General features: G+C 46.1%; 1 protein-coding gene across 4 annotated transcripts in view; it reads right to left on the bottom strand.

Annotated features, from left to right (window-relative positions):
• Window positions 1–19,568, bottom strand: part of GRIK1 (glutamate ionotropic receptor kainate type subunit 1) — a 97,870-nt gene that overhangs the window by 50,709 nt on the left and 27,593 nt on the right. For all 4 annotated transcript variants that reach the window (XM_030948099.1, XM_030948114.1, XM_030948107.1 and 1 more), the window contains exon 2: window positions 2,144–2,311. In XM_030948099.1, the coding sequence (XP_030803959.1) occupies window positions 2,144–2,311 (168 nt within the window). The remainder of the gene's footprint in view (window positions 1–2,143; window positions 2,312–19,568) is intronic.

The following is a 19,568-nucleotide window of genomic DNA, read 5'->3' as shown; positions in this document are numbered from 1 at the left end:
GTTTGATTGTGGATCTGAAAATGGCTTTACTGATCAGCTTTATACCCCTGACCTTGCTTGCTGCAAATAAAACCTTCTCTGCTGGTTGCCTTGCAGATCACACGGATTCCTGAGCTGCCTTTCTCAGAATGGCTTTATCCCAGAGGAAGCAGGGATGCCTGAGCTGCCTTTCTCAGAATGGCTTTATCCCAGAGGAAGCAGGGATGCCTGAGCTGCCTTTCTCAGAATGGCTTTATCCCAGAGGAAGCAGGGGCTCTCTGCCTGCCACAGGAATGTCTCAGCAGTGAAGTTCCGCGGCAGAGCATCAGGTAATCCATCCCTGGAGGCACAGCAGGCTCTCCAGGGATCTCCCTGGGACTGGCACCTCCCTGCCTGTGTGAGCTGCTCTCATTCCAGGCAGCTGCAGGGACACGAGCAGCAAAGGGCACCACGATTCACTGCCCTCCATAATCTGTGTTTACAGAGCAGGCAGCAGTGCCCAAAGCCCCAGGTAACAGCACAGGGAAATAAAGAACCCACACACTGACATTTTATACTCCTCCAAACCAGCCAAATACGTCAACAAAGCTTTCCTCCTCCTGTGCCCATATCTCAGCCTCGAGAACCCTGCCTGGAGCTGTCTCTGCGTTTTTCTTTCTCTCCCATGTCTTTGCAGGCTGACAGACAGGAGATGAAGTAATATCAGTTATTTCTGTCCACTGGTAAAATTTACTGCCAATGTTTTTAACACGGCTCCCGACTGAGACAAAGCCTTGCACTGAGCTGCAGGGCTGCTCTCCTTGTGAGGGTGGGAAGTTCAGAAATTGCTCTGATTGAGGGAAATATTAAATACATCAACTGACACAATGAGCTGAGATTCTTTAAATTCGCATTTGGATCTCTGACTGTAACAGAATATGACAGAAAATCAATTGTTTTCTGTTTCCATTCTACAAATGAGTGTTTCACAGACAGCATGAAGTGCACAGGCTTTCCAGGTTTAATTCAGAAGCTTTCCTAAAGCATCACAGGTTTAATGTGCAAATTTCATAATAACTTCAATAATTCATGATGGGACGAAATTACTGCTGTCTCTGTGAGTTTCTTGCATGTACATTAACAACTTTTTACATATTAAATGGAGAGGCACTTTCACACAGTCACAGAAGAGATTCTCACTCTACAGGGAATCTGAAATAATGTATCAGCCTGGATTATATGGATTATAAATCCCCCATGCTTGAGATTCTACAGCATATAGCTCCAGCATATACCTGATAACTGAAAAAGAATGCAAAAAATGCCATTTAAAGCTCCTTTCTATGGTCTTTGAAATAATTCTCCTTTTCTTCACTCTTACTAAGAAACTGAGGTGGCACAAGGAAAATTTGGTAGTGCAGATGTTTGAAAGGTGCCAGCTCACCAGCCTGGTTTCTGAAGCAAGGCATTTTTATTTTCTAGCAAATCCAGTTCCAGGAACTGGGCTGCTTTTTACAGCATTTTATCAAATGTTAAGCTTGGTTCCTAGAGGCCAAGGAACACATGGAGCATGAGGACAGTTGTGACTTATTACCCCTCTCTGTTTTGGCCTGCAGGTCAATCAGATGGGACTAAATTGGGCCATAATTTTCCTTCTCAGGGAAAAAAAAAAAAAGAAGAGGCAAAAAAATTTCCACACTTGACCACTCCAATTCTTACAGTTGTTTATAACATTGAAACTTATTTCTGTGGCCAGGAAGCTCCTGGAGCATTAATATTTCAGGGCAGGGGGGCTACTGGCCTCTGGTCTTCAAAATGCAGTAGAAATAATTTACCAATAATGGGTATCTGTGCTAATTATGGGCTGTGACATCCCACTGTGCTTCCTGTGAGTCTGTGATCATTTTTCTGCAGAATTCCAGGTGGCAAATCTATGTTTTGGAAAGAAAAATGGCTTGGACTTGCCACCTGCCATCTGGGGCTCTTAGCACGCAGACAGGACGTAGGGGTTTATTCAGAAAGCACATGACAGCTCCAAGCCCAGCTTGATTCTTAGTTCAAGCACCTTTGAAAGATTAATTTTATGGTACACACGATACAAGCAGAGGAGAAAAGGAGATCAGGCTGGGGAAAGGTATAAAGCACAAACCAGGGATGTAACTGACACAGTAATTGAGATATTTACCTCTCCTTGAGGCTTCAAAACTATCGAAAAGGTTAATTCTCTGGATGTCATAGGTTAATGTGGTATTAGGCATCAATGTCCTGTTCCTGTTAATGTTGGTGACAGCAAACTTGAACGCCAATTCTTCAATATTCACAGGTTCATTTTCCACAGTTTCGAATATCCCTCCTGTTGGAACAGAGGTAAATGGGGAGGATTATTCACCTCTTAACTGCCACACAGAAACAAGGAAAAAAGAATTATGAGCCATAATTTCTGAGTGTTCATCTAGGAAAACCCAAAGGCTGTCCAAAGCACTACAGCAAGCAGGGTGGAGGGTTGGTTTTTATCTGCTGTGGCACTGGGTTAACTCAGAATTATGAATGCTGCTCCACAAACATCTGGGGAAGACGACGCCTGTTTATTGTCCAGCCTTTTCAGAGGAACATGTTAAATGCTTGTGGAAACTCCTGCAGCTCCTTTCTAATGAAACCAGGGATGGGCATGGGCCTTGTTCCGCCTGCTGCAGTGTAATTTATGTTTGGAGATGGAGCTTGGATGTGTGATGTTTGCTGAGGTGTTCTGCACACCCTGGCAGTCCAGGATCCACTGAGGAGATTGAGAGCAAATGGACTGAGAGTGCCTCCCAGAGCTCTGTGTTCCCTCTGCTTTCTCCTAAACCCCAGGCAGCTCCTAAACCTCAGCAGCTGTTGGTCACTGCTGTTTGCCCAGGGACAGGGGAATAATTTTGCTTTTTCCAAGAAAAAGGAGCTGAACCTGTGGCACCAGCAAGCTTTCCAAAAGAGGACTGCAAATAACCCAAATTTAGGAAGTGTGATGATTTTCCCTGGAGTGTGTCCTGGGATGGGGAAGGTGTCTCAAGGCCACAGCCTGTCCCAGTAGACCGGGATGGCCACTCCCTCCAGCCTCTAGAGACCTTATTATGCCAACAACAGCACATTCCCACTGCCCAGGGCCAGTGGGATTTAAAGAATGCACTGCACACACAGCTGATTTTAAAAAATAGCTCCTCTAAACAGCAATCTTCAGCTTCACTGCTTGATTTTGCAAGTATAATTTACTCATTTAGTGCAAGTCACTAGAGAATACTTTGGATTTCTCACTTACATGTTTCCCCATTTCCCCATGTTAAATTTGAGGCCCCTCTCTCTATAATTTCTGGCCCTCTCAACGCATTCAGCTCATGAGCTGCAACCTCCTGCAGTTTTGATGTCACCCGTGTAGGAACAGAGCAGTCATTAGCTGACCACCAGAAATGGGAACACACTGGAATCAAAACCCAGTTTGAATTCTAATCCAGCAATGAAGACCGTGGAGGATACAAACCCCACTCTGGAAATATTATCCCTGGAATAAACAGCATTGTTTTGTCTCCTGAACCCACACAGAGCAATGCCTGGACATGGCTTAAACAATCTGCCAACTTCAGCAATTTTCTTGTACACTCCACGGATTTCTCATGTACAATGTGCAGGTATCAGAACCTTAAAGACTTCTTCCCCCTTCCTCAGAAAACATCCAAGTGATTGCAAAAGAGTGTGATTCACAAAAACAGCCCCAAAACCAGCCTAAGTGCAGGATTTGGAACCAAACCATCGAGTGGAATGCTAAAAGTCAGCAGGATTTTCCAGAGCTTCAAACTCCACATCATCTGAAGGGAAAAAAATCTAAAGCCTGTCCTTTCAGATCCAATCCTGTAATTCCTCATCCCAACTACGATCCCAGCAAGTTTAGTGGTTAAACTCAATTATCTTTCCCTCATTGCACCCAAGGAAGACAATTCTTCTCAGTCAGCTGCAATGCCAGCCTGGGCTTGGGCCAGAAAGGCTCCACTGCTGGTTTTCCTGGAATCCCTGCGGGAAGCAGCAGAGCATTGCTCCATCAGGGAGGGCGGATGTCACAGGGCAGCCTGAGATAACCTGGAAATAAGGGTGCCCACAATCCCTCCCCACATCCAATAGGATGGGTATTTTGCCATTTGATCTTGGCAAAAATCCCCTCCACCTCAGAAACTATTACTGTGCATTCCATCACTTTCTCCTTCTTTTTTTTTTAATTAATTAAAACTACTTCATCCAGCCACCCTTGAGGCAACCTTCATACCTGGATGTACACAAGCACTTCCTCATTCTAGGGCCAGAACCGTTTCCATCCCTCTAATCAACTGCCTATTAAATGAAGATTAATTTGAATTAATGATGTATAACCAGGAACTATTTATACCTCATTAGCAGAATTCCACAGGGCTTTTCCTTTTGGAGAAGAGTGCCAGCTCAGTGGGCAGCAGGAGGGCAGGGAGGGAAAGAGGGGAAGTTTTGTGTGGGTGTGTTTTCTGAGCAAACAAATCAAAACTGTGCACACACTTCCAGGTTCCTTCTGCCCACATGAACAGAGCAGGAGAGCACTCAGGATTCATTTGCTGGAGAGATACCCTGGAGAAAACATGGAATGATGGAATGGTTTGGGTTGGAGGGCACCTTAAAGCTCATCCAGCCCCTCGCCCAGCCAAGGACAGAGCCCAGGAGGGAGTTTGTGAGGCAATAATTCCTCACTGTGACTGAGCTGGGGGACATTGCATTGAAAAGGTTTGGGCTGTACCTATTTGAGCTGATTCTTCTGTTCAGGCCCATTCAGCTGCTAAAAAGGAGCTGAATGACTGGATCAATCTGCATCACAAACAAGCTGTGCTGGAGCATTTTCGTCCATACATCCCTAATGAAATCCAGCAATCCCATAAATAGTCTCTTCTCCTTCTTCTGCTGATGACTGACAGCCCAGCTCAGAATGTATTGTAAGGTCCAGGTTAAAAGAAAAATAGCAGAGTAAGTGACAAGTTTGATGAAGAACCAGTTTGTCAGATGATTCATTTGAATAAAGTAATTACTGTATAACATTTTAAAAACAAATTAAGCACAGCATTATACAAGGGAAGGAAGGAAGGAAGGAAGAAGAAATCAATGTTAACTCAACATAAATGATGTTCCAGGAATGAAGCTGTTATTGCTGAGTGTGAAAACAAGCACTGGCTTTCATGTTGGGCTGCTGGTAGCACTTAGGTGGCAAAAATTGTAAATTCTGGAGTCCTCCCTTTCAGCTCCCTCCTCCCTCAGTCAGGGAGTGAATCCTCCACAGCAGACCAAAGGCTGCTCAGCGGCAGAACTGACTTTTCACTTACAGCACATCATCTGTAACATGATTTCTTCAAGGATGAAGGGAAAAACCCAGTATCTGCCCCTCCTTGGAGTTCAGCAGTGGAAGGTAAGAGGGAATGACAGCCTGGTCCAGCTGCTCTGCCACAAGGGGCCGAGCCACGGGAGCGAGTCAGTGACAGCATCAGCTCCATTCCCTCTCTGAGCACAAAAACCCCCACAGCAAGGGAAATGTCACAACTGCACAGCACACTTCAGCGGGCACACCTGGAAGAGCTCCTCCAGCTCTGCGTGGCAAGCAAATATTTCTATTTCAAGGAGTCATCGGGGACCGAGGGAGTTTCAGCAAAGGTCAGGGCTGAACCCATTCCCAGTGGGGGATTTTACAGCTTATGACTGCTTCTCGTTGAGGATAAACCCCTGTTTGTGCATGGTTGGTGGCCATGTTTGCTGTCCTGGCTCAGAGGAGGAATTTTCCCGGGCTGAGTGTCAGCTGGGACACGGCTGACACATGGAAGCAGCCATGTGGAAGCACAGGCCCTGCTGGATGCTGCTCTGCCCCGAGCTGGGAGCCACCCACAGCTCCCCGAGGCAGCCCAGTGCCAGCACTGGCAGGTGCTTTGCCAGCAGGGCTCCCACAAACACCTGGACATCCATTCCTGCAGGGATTCTGCTCCGAGCAGCCTCCCCTCCCTCCACAGGCAACCCCGGGAGGGGCATGAGAACTCATCGAAACCCACCTGGCAGCCACTGAAGGGAGAGGAGAGCTGAAATCCTAATGGCTGTGAGCTCTGCGCTGCTGCTGGTGCCAGGCTAATGCAGGGATTCAGGAAGCCAGGTGAGCACAAGGTTTGCCCTCGGGCTCTTTGGCAGGGATGTGGATCCCAGAGGGGTCCGGATCACAGGTGCTCAGTGGGGCTGGGGCACACAGAAGGCTCAGAAGGGAGCAGGGCACAGCAAAGCAGTGCTGAGGAAGATGTTTTTTCTCCAGGTAATTCCCTCTGACAGAGCTCCACTTGCACTGAAACACCTGCTACTGGGAACCCCCTCCAAGCATATTTTTCCATCCTTATCTCTTAGCAAAGGACAGATTCTCCTGTGCCATGTGGTGTCCAGCTGGGAGCTAGTACCTGTGCACTCACCACACTCATCTGCCCAGAAAATAATCATTGCTCACAGTTTAGCAGCATCTTCCTCTGCAAAGTCACCTCTCTGCCAGTGTAATCCAGAAACTGCTGTTACCTCTGGTTTAGACAGGACCCATGAGCTACTGTGCTCTGTGGATGTGCACTAGAAGTTTCTCAGCAGCATGGTGAACAGCCCCAGCCCTGCCACAAGCAGCACTGCAATTTGCATGTGCCCATCCTGCAGGCTGCAGAGGGTTTGCCCCAGGCTCTCCTGGAGCTGGAGCTCAGGGGCTGTGTGGCTGGCAGAGCCCCCCCTGAGCCCATCAGCATTCTGGGCACTGCTGAGCCTGCAGCAGCCCTGGGAGCAGGAGCTGTTACCATGCCCATTGTACACCCTCTGGAGCTGAGCCACGCTCCCAGCACCACTCCCTGTCACACCTGCTCAGAAGCTGCTGTGGAAGCCTCCCATGCACTGTGCTCTGTGCCAGCCCCTTCCCACCCTCTCCGAGCCCCTTGGCATCCCTGATCGTGCATTCCCCAGGCTGGTCCCCTCCTGTGCTCCACCCTGCCACATGTCACTGTCCCTGTCACTGTCACTGCCCTGCCAGCTCCAGGATCATTGCCCTCTGGAACCCATCACCCATCTGGGGGCTCCTGCTTTTAGGGTGCACTCAAACAGAACCCAGGGCCCTGCCCTTGCCCTTCCTGCACCTTCCCCTCCTTGCTCCCAGCCATCAGAATGCCCAAGGAAAAAAGGGTGGTGAGCATAGAAAGGCAAAAACCCCACTCTGGAACCCCCCGGATTTCAGCCTCTCTTACCCCAAATAACTCCCTGTCCCTGTAGATTGCAAGCTTCTCAAGATTATAAGAAATTTGCAGCCAAACAGAGGAATTTTGAAATGTAATAAATGCAGGGCTGGCTCTGGGCTTGGGGGATGGTTTAATTCTCCTTGCTGTGGCTGTGGGGAACTGAAACCTGGGACAGGCTCAGGACCCAAACCCTGACCAGGGGAGGGGATGAGCCTCAACTCAGCAAATGGGATTTTTGTAAAGAAGATTAGGCTTGTTTATAGCAAGGTCACTGCCTATTTGTCACATTTGGTATCTCCTCTGCTCCAAACTGCCTATCCAAAACCCAGCTCCGTGTTCCAGATGTGGCTTTATTCCAGCTGCTTTTGTGAAGGTTTTGCCCCCAGCTGTAACAAGGATGCTCAAATTTTGCTTGATTTTTTTTTTTTGCTGAACTCTCAGAGGGACTCAGCCCTTCTCATGCAGCATGGGCAGTGCTGAATGACCAGAGACAAAACTGCTACAAATCCCACTTTGGGCTAAATAAAAATGGTATTTCTCCACCCAAAATACCGCCCCCCCCGTGAGAGCCAGGGCAGGTTTCTATAATTATCTGCACTCCAGAAAGGTGCATTGAGCCCTGATTTGATCCTTTGGAAAGCAGAGGGATAAAAATACATGTGTGTATGTATATATAGAAAAAGTTGAGCTTATTAAGATACAAGGATCTGCCTTTTCCAATGGGATTTATTTCACTTCAGCTTGCAAGTGGAGATAGTTCCCAAAGGCACAATTGGCATGATTTGAGTTACAGAATTTCTAAGTAATGAACTTCTTCCTTTTTACAAACAGCAGAAGAATCTGGTTGACCTGATTTAGGTATCTCTTGCAACACCAGGCAGCAACTAAAGCATGATTTTCGAGGGGCAAGCTCTCGATTTGATAGGAAGTTTTAAAACTGTTGCTTTTCTCCTTTACATTTTATATTTCCCTCTGCCTGCACTATGCCATGGATTGTGGGCTGTTCCAAACATTTCTCCTGATTCCAGCAGGGTTTGATCAAATTCCCTCGCGGCTGAGCATTCCTCCCACCACGCTGTAACAGCTTAAACAGTCTCTCTGGAAAAGAAACTTGCTTTCTCCTGCCTTTGTAAGTCTTTCAGAGCCCTGCTTCACAGGTCTGCTTTTCCTGAGTGTCTGAGAGAGAGGATTTCCCTCTGAGACAGCCAGACAGGCGGGCACAGTCACTGCTGACCATGTGCAGGACTACAGGCTGCTGCTGGAAACAGAGCGGCAACAGGACAGCAGAGAGGAACGAACAATCACAAAAAAAAAACCCCAAACGAAAACAAAAAACCAACCCCAAAAAACCCCAATGCTTCTATTAAGGAGTAAAGGAAGGGGAAAAGAATTTGACAGAAATAAAAAGCAGATGAGGAGAGTGGAAAGCAAGCTGGTGGGATGAAGACTGAAAGACTGATGGCACTGCTGGAATTTTTGTTTACTGCTTTTATCTGAGTCCATCTCGAAAGTATTCAATAGCTTACAAATATGGCGAGAATTTTTGGGCAGATACAAAGACATTGTACCTTACATTTGAGCAAACTTCAAACCAAAGGAAGCCATAGAAACCCCTAAAACAACAGCAATGAAAATTGAATTCAGAGGGGGTTCTGCCACTGCTTTGACACAGACACCTGGTTAAATGAGGAGGATATCTGCACAAAAAGTGCTTTACACTGTCCTGTGCAGGGGCTGCAAGAGGTGAAAATCCCAAAAAGCAGCAATAAATACAGGTTTTTCTGCACTCTGACAGCAGATGAGCCCTGGAAACAGAAACATTCACTCGAGAGAGCCCTGAAAGTTACTCCAGAGAGGAGCCTGAGGGGAGGGAAGATGGCCCCACTACAGAGCAGTTGGGAGCTTGCATTTGCAATGGAACTGCTTCAGGAAGAGCCATTTTTCTCTTTTTCAATAGAAAGGCATTTCAAAATCCAAGACAATGCCTTGAAATGAGCGCTATTTAGCAAACAGCATTTTTGTGCATAAATGTCAGGGTTATATCTTTAAAAATGACACAGTCTGTCTTTTCCTGAGTGCCCATTAAGCACTATTATCTCTAAGATGCTTAGGAACATAAGGTCTTTAATAAAGCTGAAGAAATCCGAGTTTATCCTGAAAAAGCATGGATAAATCAGATCACAGGCTGTCCCAAAGTACATCCCTTCCAGAGAGGAGCTGCTGGAGGGAGGTTAAAGTTGGCAGGGGGGACATTTTAAGCTCCAGCTTTGGTCTTTGGCTGCTGTGTTTCTGGATTCCAGCTGCTCCAGCTGCCCTGAAGGCAGAGCTGCCTGTCCAGCCAGGAATGGCCATGGGGGATGCCTGGGAGCCCCAGGGCTGCAGCAGATCCCCCATCTGGAAACTGCTGGGCACACTTGGCGCTTTGAACCGTGCAAAAATCCCGTCCTGATCGGGAGTTCAAACATTAAGGATCCAAAAGGACAGCAGCTCCTGCTGGCACACCCCTCGGCACCAGGCCACGGGGAATTCTGGTTTTGCCTTCCATCCCAACATTGCTGATGGCAGATTTCTCTGAGGCTGGAGGGCCTCCTCTCACTCTGGGGAAAAGGCTTAAAATCATTCAGCTAAGCTGGAGAGGACTTTGCCTGTGATTGTCCCCATCCTTCCTTCTCCCCAGCTCGTGCCAGGCCTCATATTAAGGAAGGATAAACATGAAGTTTAAAAGTAATAATAACTGCAAGGAGACACAAGTGATTTGATTAGTTTTCACGAGAAGAAATAAATACCCCTTTATCTTTCCTGGGCATGGAGGAAGGTTATAAACCCAAATGTGACCAGGTTTCCCACTGGATCCATGGCTTTGATTCTCCCGAAGCTCCAGACACACATTTGCTGTTTGGGGGACATGAGGAAATGTGCAGGTTTTGCTCAGGAATTGCCTTAAACCTTATAGCAGCTTATTTTCCCTGTGCTGCTGCATCATTATTCTGCCTCCCTTTAAGTGCCATTAATGCAGTTTCATCCTTAATTCCTCAGGTATCAGGAAGGGACAGAGAGAAAATGGGCTGCCATTCTCCAGTATTTACCTTGCAGCCTCGGCAGCAGCTGTTTTAGAGAAAACCAAGGCACATTTCCAGCCCTGGGAAGTGTAATGTCTGAGGAGCTCATGTGAGATGATGCTCTTAAGGGTGGGGGGTGCAGATTTTCCAACACATCCACTCTTATGAGCCATGTTTAATCAGCACCTGTGCTCTGAGCTGCCACATTTCCTCATCATAATGATGGCTGGCTCTTGAACAGACACTTACTGGAGGTGCCTGCAGTTTAAAGCTTCCTTGGTAATTATCAATCTGGAACATTTCTATTCCTCCATCTTCTGAGGGCCATTTGAGTCTGAAGAATGCCTTATTCAATGTCTACATTTGCAAATATTAAAGCATCAAGTGTAAACAAAACACCGCTGCACCTGATGACAACTGTACATCAAGTGCTAAATTACACAGCTCCAAGAGAAATAGGGAATGGGAACCCAAACAACTCTAGGAACGCTTTCTCCTTGTAATGCTTCCCTCACAAGAGGACTCAGAGTGTCCTTCACCACAAATCACACTCAGACTGAGACATTCCACTGCAGCAGCCTCACTGGGAGCAGCTTTATCAGGAATTATTGGCACCGATTAGAGGTGGTAGTTACAGTTATTACATTTATCATATTAAAGGTATTCTTAGTTGTAATTATTACACTTATGGATAGGGAAGTTAGATATGTACTTTGAAAAAACTGGCAGGAAAATCCTGGGTAATTTCACCCAGGGGTTAAAACTGTGTTAAAAAATTAATAGAAAAAATAAACAAAGAAAAAGACAAGTATCTGAAAAACTGATGGAATATCTCCAGGGCCCACAAGGTGAATGTCTGAGCTACCAAATTGTTACTCATATTTTTAAAATATGAAAGTTTATGCTACTGGGCATAAATATTGTAGGGGTTATTTTTAGCCTCATAATTTCCATCAAAAGTCCATAAATTACCCTTGCCGTGAAGAGGAAACTGTAATTAGTACAGTCTGTAAAGATGGCTTCAATTCAATTAAATATTTCCATAACTGATGAAACAAATGATGGCACATAATGGCCATCATTTCAATGTGTTACCACCAATCTGATTGAACAATTTAAATTTCAAAACAAATTTTCAAATGCAGCTGCTATTTTTCCTTGCTCAGTTTTCCTTGGTGTGTGTCAGATTTCCCACTCAGGGTATTCCATGAACACGTTTGAACAGGTTTACGTTTTTTGGCAGAACTGACTGAGCTCCCTTTTGGGGTAAGGGCACGGAACTGAGCTGCTTGTTAATGCTGGGAGATCCTTGGAGATTCTCTGCTGCTCCTGAAACTTTCTGAAATCCTGGAGCAGCAATGAATGCTGGCCAGGGAGCTCAGACAAGAGGGGGAGGCTGCAGTGGGGCAGAGTGCTGTGTGTCACAGAGTGATGTGACAACACCAGCCTGGCTCCCACTCTTTGTTTTCTGAGACACAGAACGCTGAAAAATGGTGAAATTACCCAGTGCAGTACATCCCCTTTGTAAATGGAACGCTGTGTACACCACTCTGGGGGTGATTATGGCTCGCTACGTGACATATGTCTAATGATTCAGATTGGCTGCTCTGGAGAGGGATTTAATTTAAGGCACTTATGGCATTGGGCTCAAATTATTTCCAAGAGTTGATTGAAGCTTATGTTTTCCCCTGCAGCTTGTGCTCAGCTGAGGATCATCTGCTGCATTCCGTTTGTGTGCTGCAGGATCTCAGCTGGGGCTGCTGCCACGCTCCGTGCCCCTGTACCCTTGTGCAGCCACTTCCCAGAGCAAGCAGAACCTGCTGCGGAGGCAGGTGGCGCAGCAAAATCACCCTGTGCTGGTCAGCAGCGCTGATTCCATGGTCAGAGAATCCCGGCGTCACTGAGGCTGGAAAAGCCCTCCAGGATCACCCCGTCCCAGCTGTGCCCCATGCCCAGAGCAATGAGCGCCACCTCCAGCCCTTCCTTGGGCACTCCAAACCTCCCCAAAACCCTTTTTCTTACAAACCCAGCCCCTGCAGAGGAGAGCTGCCCTCCTTCCTAGCCTAGGAACATTCTGGAAATGTTGCTTTTCCTGAGAGGAAGGGAGCCGGCTTGAGCTCTGTGCAGCATCAAAAACCTCTTGCTCAGTGAAACCTGTACAGAAAACCACCTGGGACTTGAGGGAGCATTAAATAGAAATCAGCTAAATGGCTTTGAGAGGAGAACAAACACTAAGGTTCTTTAAATAAAAGAGTTAGAACATTGAAGTGTGAAATTTCACACTTTTCTGCGTGTGGACATCTTGTAAAGCTTCATTCTGATTCCTCTTTGCTCCCTGATGACTATTTCATCTCCCTTGCACAAAATATGGAGTATTTCCTGAGAGGAACCATTGCCTTTATATCCACTGTAGCAAATGAAATCTTTGAAATACTGAACTGTTTCAGAAAAGGGAAATGAGGGCACCCTTTAACTCCCAGATGACTCCAGGCTGGGTGGGAATGCTGATCTGCTGGAGCCAGGAAGGCTCTGCAGAGGAATAGGCTGGATATCAGGAAAACTCCTTCCCCAAAAGTGTGAGCAGAGGCAACTGAAGGTTTGAATTCTAGAAAAGGCAGTAAAAGTACATTATTAGGCATTTAGAACTCATTTTTGTTCAATCAAGCTGCAGCAGGGAGCCGAGATAGCTTATTAATATAAGAAATTGCTGCTGGTCCTTAACACATTTTGATCAATGTGTGAGAAATGAAGAGCAGGAGAAAATTAAAAATATCATCCAGAAGTTTCTGACTGGCAAACGCCTGCTGCCTCAATCCACTGTTTGTTTTTGCAGGTGTTTTCCAGTGAGCTCCCGGGATCTTTTCAAAGGGGTGGAGATCTTTGAAATCTCCTCATGTGGACCTTGGGCATTTTTTACACCAAGATGTAAAAATGAATTTCATGCTGTTTCTGCCCTGGAAGGAATTTTGCCACATGCCCTACCTAAATCCAGATGAACTTGGGAAAATGTGACATGAACCTTACCCAACCTGCCCCATGGCATCCATCAAATTAAACATTAAAAATCAGGAGGGTTGTACAATAGCAATGCAAACTTAAATTAATTCATCTTCTCCTTCTTTTTTTTCTCTGTTGAAAAGGGAGAGATGTGAGAACCATCTGAAAACCAGCGGAATTTGCAAAAATGAAAATAAAGTGTTTTCCACATTTCAAGCCTTTGGAAGATTGCTGATGCAGCTTTCCAGCAAGGAGGAAATGGAGAGACCAAAGGTTTGTCCTTTTATTTAAAACACAGCATGGCCTGGCCTTGCTTTGATGTTCTAGCAGTGAGACTGATTTTTCCTTAGCACACAAAATTATATTGTGGCATTAGGATAAAAAAAAAGCTCAGCTAGAAGCTGTATGGCTCCATCCAAAGTGCCAAACACATTTTTGGTGTTTTCTTTTTTGCTTTTAGGGAGTATTTTCTTCTGGCTTTCTTAACCACTCTGAGACATCCCTGGTTTAATAAAATCATCTCGTGTTCTGAAGCATTTGGGTAATGAACTGAGTGATGGAGCTGTCAGCTCTCTGCTGCTCAGCTGACCAGCTGTCGCACCAAGGACTCTTTGGCACTGGGAGATGTTGGGTTTGATGTTTAATTCCCTTACTCCATCAAAAGACTTTATTTGAAAAGAGTCTTTGAATCATGCATGTGCTGGAGATGTTCCTATATCTAAATCATCTGCGAGCAGCAAGGGGGTTTTAAAGATCAAATCACTTAAAGATTTATTCTTTCTTAAAGAAATGAAGTTTTTCTTCATGCAGGGACTTCTGTTATGAAAGTGCTTCCTTTGCATTATCCAGACTTGGTGGTGATTAATCACAGATTTGCCCAGCCAGCACAGTGCACCTTGTGCAGGATGTGCTGCAGGGGCTGGGCCCATGCTGACCCGTGTCCACATGCTGATAGGAAATGCCTTGGATTTTAGGATTCTGTACAACTTGCAACCTACCCAACCCATCTGCAATAAATTATCCCAGGTGTTATGGCCCCACTTTTCAGGATTAGCCTCTGTGCCTGCAAATAATTACAGGTGCAATTCAAAGCAGAGAGGGGCAAGGGCACTTTCTGGCAGTAGATCTCTGCCTACCTGATTATCCCACAAAAAGATGGCTCTGTGCTATGGAATGTTCCCACAGTAATCTGTCTCTGGCAAATTGCTCCCATAAAATCAGAGCCTGACCTCAAGTCCTCTCAAAAAAACCTCATCCCCCCCCAAAAAGTAAACCAGTAATTATACAATTACTCTACATCTACTTTTGCAACACAGCTCTAAAAATCTTAAAAATCTTTCTTTAAATATGTGCTTTATTGTTATAATAATTTCCCTGGGGTCTGCTGCACTGGCAAACTTATGGTGCATTACCTAAAAGCATCACTGTGGTGCCTTTGGCACACATAAAAAAGACAGATCATCCTTAATGTTGTTCTAAAAACTATTGCCATGTTCCAGCATTTGGATTTATGAAGCATGGGCTATATGTCTTATAAAATTTTATTTTAAAGTAGTAGACTTACAAAAAGTAAACAGGGCCCCCATCAAGTAAAAAATAAAAGAAGCACAACAACAAAAATAAAAGGTATTATGTTAAAGGAGGCAAAGCATCAGAGGTTTTATAAAACTTAATTTCCACCCTTCTCCATAGGCTTGAGAGTGCTTCCATCTAAATATTGTGAGTAATTCAGATTCACACCCCATGTGACAGAGGTTTAATGCACACCTCCCCAGCAATGCTGTTTAACATGCAAAGGAGGCAGGGGATGCTGAAATGGGCTTTTCCCCTCCATGAAGCCACTGTGCAGCTGGAAAATCTTGTCAGGGCTGCTAACTCTCCTGGAGAAAAATAAAAGCTGGGTTTGCAAATGTAAATGATGCCATCCTTACCCACTCAGGTGGGTAAATGTGCAGCCAGTGAGACCCTGAGGCAGCAAGAGGATGCTGCCTAACAAACCCTGGGGAGCTGAGATATTCCCTGCCCTGAGTGCTGCAGATTGCACTGAGGCGTAGAACAGCTCCTCTGAGCAAAACCTCCCTGTATCTTCTGACAGATCCCTTTTCTGACCTGCTCGTAACACCCAGGGCCCAGCTTCCCGGACTAACACACTCAGAGAAACAAGATTTTTGTCTCCTGCTGAGCTTCCATTCTGAGGCTCTTTAATTGGGTGATGTTTTATTTTCCCAGAGATGGTGGCAGCTGCAGTGAAATTTCATGTGAGCTCCACAGAACTGGGGAAGATGTAATTGCAATAGATGTATCCACGAACTTTCACAATGGCACACACCACACACGGCCACGGATTTCCCAGGAAAAGCTACCACAGGGCACGATTTGGTGGGTGGATTCAAACTGTGATCTCCACTGAAATATTTGGAGAGGGACTGTTAATATTTTTCACCACATCCTCCATTTGGTACTATTGGAGAATGACAGACAGGAGAAACTTCAATCAACAGAAAATGTGTTTAAAAAGTAGGAATTCCATCCAAAATGGAGAGGGAATGAATGTTTTATTCAAAGTATATACATTAAAAAAAAAAAAAAGAATCAGTTCATTTTTGCAAATATGCTAAAGCTGTCACAGAGCCCTTGCCTGATCTAGACACGGAGGAAGTGCAGCAAGAAAACTGGGGAATATTAAATAGTAACAACATTTTAGTCACAAAAATTGAAGGGTTTTAAAATTTATTCAAGTCCTAGCCATAGTGCAGATGGTGCTGGAGAATTACAGTGAATTTGGGTAATAGTGTTTTGCATCAATGTCCAAATGCACAATCAAACTGAGAGAGGGTAAGTTCAGATTGGGTATTAGGAAAAAATTCTTTGCTGAGGGCAGTGACACACAAGTGTTGGAATTCATGTGCTCCATCTACCTGTCCTGGGCAGTGCTGGGATCACAGCACACACAGATCCCCCAGTTCACCCTGCCATGCCCATGGAGGGAGGTTTCCTCATGGATCTGGGCTCATGTCACACGTCAAAGTGCCAGAAAGGAGCAGGATGGGGGCAGCCAAGCGCTCACAGGAATTTGGGGCTGCCACAAGCCCCTCTTCCTGCCTGAACACCCCCAGGACTGGGGAGGCTGAACTCAGGGTCCTCTCAGACCTCTCCTCTGCCCTTCCTTCCCCACGTCCCTTCTTTTCCAGTCTCTAACAAAACAAGAACTGAATCTGTGGCGTTTTGTTTCCTTTCCCTTGGTGCCCTCGTTCCTTTCTGCCACTGCCTGCTCCCAAAAAAGCCATTTGGTTTCCTTCTGTGCCCCAGTTTGTTTCTCATCCCTACTTTTATTCACTCATCACTTCTGGTCTTTCACCCTATGCCAATATTTACTTTTCTTGCCAATATTTTCCTTCCTAAATCACTTTATTCCCTTTCCAGCGCATCCCAACCAGCACTGCTTTGAATCTCACACTTTATTCTTTATTCCTGCATAAAATTGAGGCTCCTTTCCTAAAAAGCCCCAAAGTGGCAACAACTTGCACAGTTTTCCTCTCAAGCCCTTATTCAGCTGTTCTGTTCCTCGCCTTGGTTTTTAGCTCACATCATCCTTCTGTTATCCTCCCTTCCCTCTCACTTTTCATTTCACTTTCACCTCCTCCCCTTCAGTTTTCCCCTTAAGCTTCCATTACTCAGCCACACAGCTTTTCTTGTATTTCCCAGCTTCATCTCTGCTGCAGCCCCACCCCTCTCCCCTTTTCCACGAGGATCCAAGAGTTTGTTCCTTCTCCTGGCACAGGTTTTGCCAAGGATAGAGAGACACTCACCCCTGTGAGCAGTGGGTGCCTGAGGCTGGGTAATGGAACAGAGATAAGAGCCCTAATTTGCTATTATCCTCAAAATCAACTGCAGATAGAGATTCCAGCCCAAAAAAGAGATTGTAACTTTAGAGGAGAGTAAAAGCAGTCTGTGACAATCAAGTCTGGAACCAGGAATTAAATGAAATGTCAGATTCCAGGCTCACTGGCTTCTAACTTAGCCATAATTCAGTCAATACCAGACATAATTCCCCTGGTTTAAAAGTTATTAAAATCTTAATAAATTCAGCAAGGCCAGGAAAGCTCATCCTGTGTCCACCTTCTCTCCTGCCCTGCGTGATTCCCCAGCCTCTGTGTTTGCTGGCTCTGCACTCCTTCCTGCCACGCTTCCCTACTGACCCTCCCTCACTCCTGAAAGGCGGGCAGTGCTGTCCCAGATAATGTGGGCACACTCTGGCACCAAGTGACTGGGCAAACTCAGCTCCTTGCACAGCTCCAGCGTCCCTCCCTGGCTTGGTGTGCCTTTAAACCCTGCTCTCCAGGCTGAGCCCTTTGGTGAGCTCCAGGCCCACCACTGCTCAGCTGAGCCCCAGCTCAGTGCGGCAAACACAGAATACAAACAAGCCCCAGCAGCAACAGACTCCCATACTCCCACTGTTACAGCTATTACATATATAAAAATCTGTGTTTGGGGGTTACTCAAACCTATTTTCCTTCAGTGGAGACTCTGGCAGCCATCAGAATTAGAAGGAACATTCTCAGTAAATTGCTTGTGCAGTTATCAAATGTCTCTGGGTTCATTTCAGCATTTAATCACCCTCAGAGCCTGGGTTTGCCTCACATGTTTGGGCATCCTTTAATCACGGAGGAATTAACTGCCAAATCCTGCTGGGGTTTTTTTGTTTGGCTCATTGGTTGGTTTAGGTTGTTTTTTTTTTTTTTTGTTTTAAGGATATTCATTTCATGTACCAAAATGAGGAATTATAGGGGTTTGGTTTTTTCTTTTTGTTTCTCCTTTTTTTTTTTTTCATGAAGCTGCCCATAATCCTTCACCCTAAGCAGAAGTGAATTCTCATTTGGACTGGATAAAGATCTCTGCCCTCCTCCCCTCACCCCACACCTCCTGCCTTCCCACCTTCTGTGCCTGTTGTCTAGAACTGCCCCTAAAGCACACTTGTGCCTCCTTGCACCCCTCCACAGCCCCTCCTTGGAGACATGAGGGTTCTGCTGGGGCCCCAGGAACACCCAGGGGAGCGTGCAGGGTTTTGGGGACAGCCTGGCAGTGCTTCCTCTGAACTCATCCTGTGCTCTGGGCTTCCAGACAGGGCTCCTGGAACTGCAGCTGCTCCTTCGGGCTCAGCTCCCTCTGGAAATGATCTCCCAGGGACCTCAGGGACCACCTGGCCAGGATCCTGCAGCAGCCAGCCCTGGGAGCACCAGGAACATCCCTCTTCTCCCAGGCATGGTAAGCAGGCAAGGCTTGGGGCTGGAAAATTCACCCCTTGCTCTTTTCTGTGGGGGACAGAAGAAATACCCCCAAAGAGCATCCTTTAGAATGCACCCAGAGCAGAACCAGGGAAATGAGCCCTGTTTGAGATGCAGCCCTAACCCAGCTCCCTGCAGCAGCCCCCTGCTCATGGCACAGCAAAAGGTTTTGGGTTTTGTCCCCAAAACCTTCCCTGCTGCCCTCGAGGGTGACCATTCCCAGGCACCTGCAGGACAGGGATGCTCCAGGGGGGGAAGCATTCCCAGGAACAAGTGTAGGCACAGCCCTACCCCCATCAATTCCGCTGAGACCTTGCTCATCCATCTCTGGCATGCTGCAGGTGCATTTATTAACAGCAGAGCCCCTGCTCATGTGTTGGGATCCTCTCTGACACATTAAGCCATTTTTAATTTGCTCCCATCATCCCCAGCCTCTCCAGCAGACACTGGATAACTCTGGGGTCCTAAATAAGCCACAGTGACTCGGGGAGAAAGCAAGGGAGTTATTAATCTTATGAAAATGCCTGTTTAATTTTCAGGATCCTGGCACCATTGTAAGTGCTGAAAGTCACGGACTATAAAGAGAAAAGGTAATTTCCTGTTTGTTTAATTGATCTTCTGTAGCTTCTCTCCTGGCTGGCAAAGCCAGGTAATGGAATTTGCAATGTAAAGCCATTATTAGAAGTGCCAGTATGACATTTGATTAATCCAGGCTATTTAGGCTTAATAATACACACTTGACTTATGTTCTGGAAGCAAAATTGCCTGCTACTTCCCCTCCTGCTTTTAAAATATATTTATAAATATCCTTAGCGTGATGATATATGAGCCCATTCCCTCAGGCATCGTTATTAGCAGTGATACCTTCTCCAAAGTGTGCTCCATCAGCAAGAGGATGTTTGCTCTCAGATTTGCACCCACAGGTGCCTTGCTCAGCTCCCTCCAGGTCAGCTCTGCCCCTCCTGAGCGGCAGATCCCAGGGAAAAGCCAGGCAGGAG

This window comes from Camarhynchus parvulus, chromosome 1 (assembly GCF_901933205.1).
Source record: "Camarhynchus parvulus chromosome 1, STF_HiC, whole genome shotgun sequence".
Taxonomy (NCBI): Eukaryota; Metazoa; Chordata; class Aves; order Passeriformes; family Thraupidae; genus Camarhynchus; species Camarhynchus parvulus.
The sequence above is the reverse complement of the archived record's forward strand: the minus strand, read 5'-3'. Positions and strand labels throughout refer to the sequence as shown.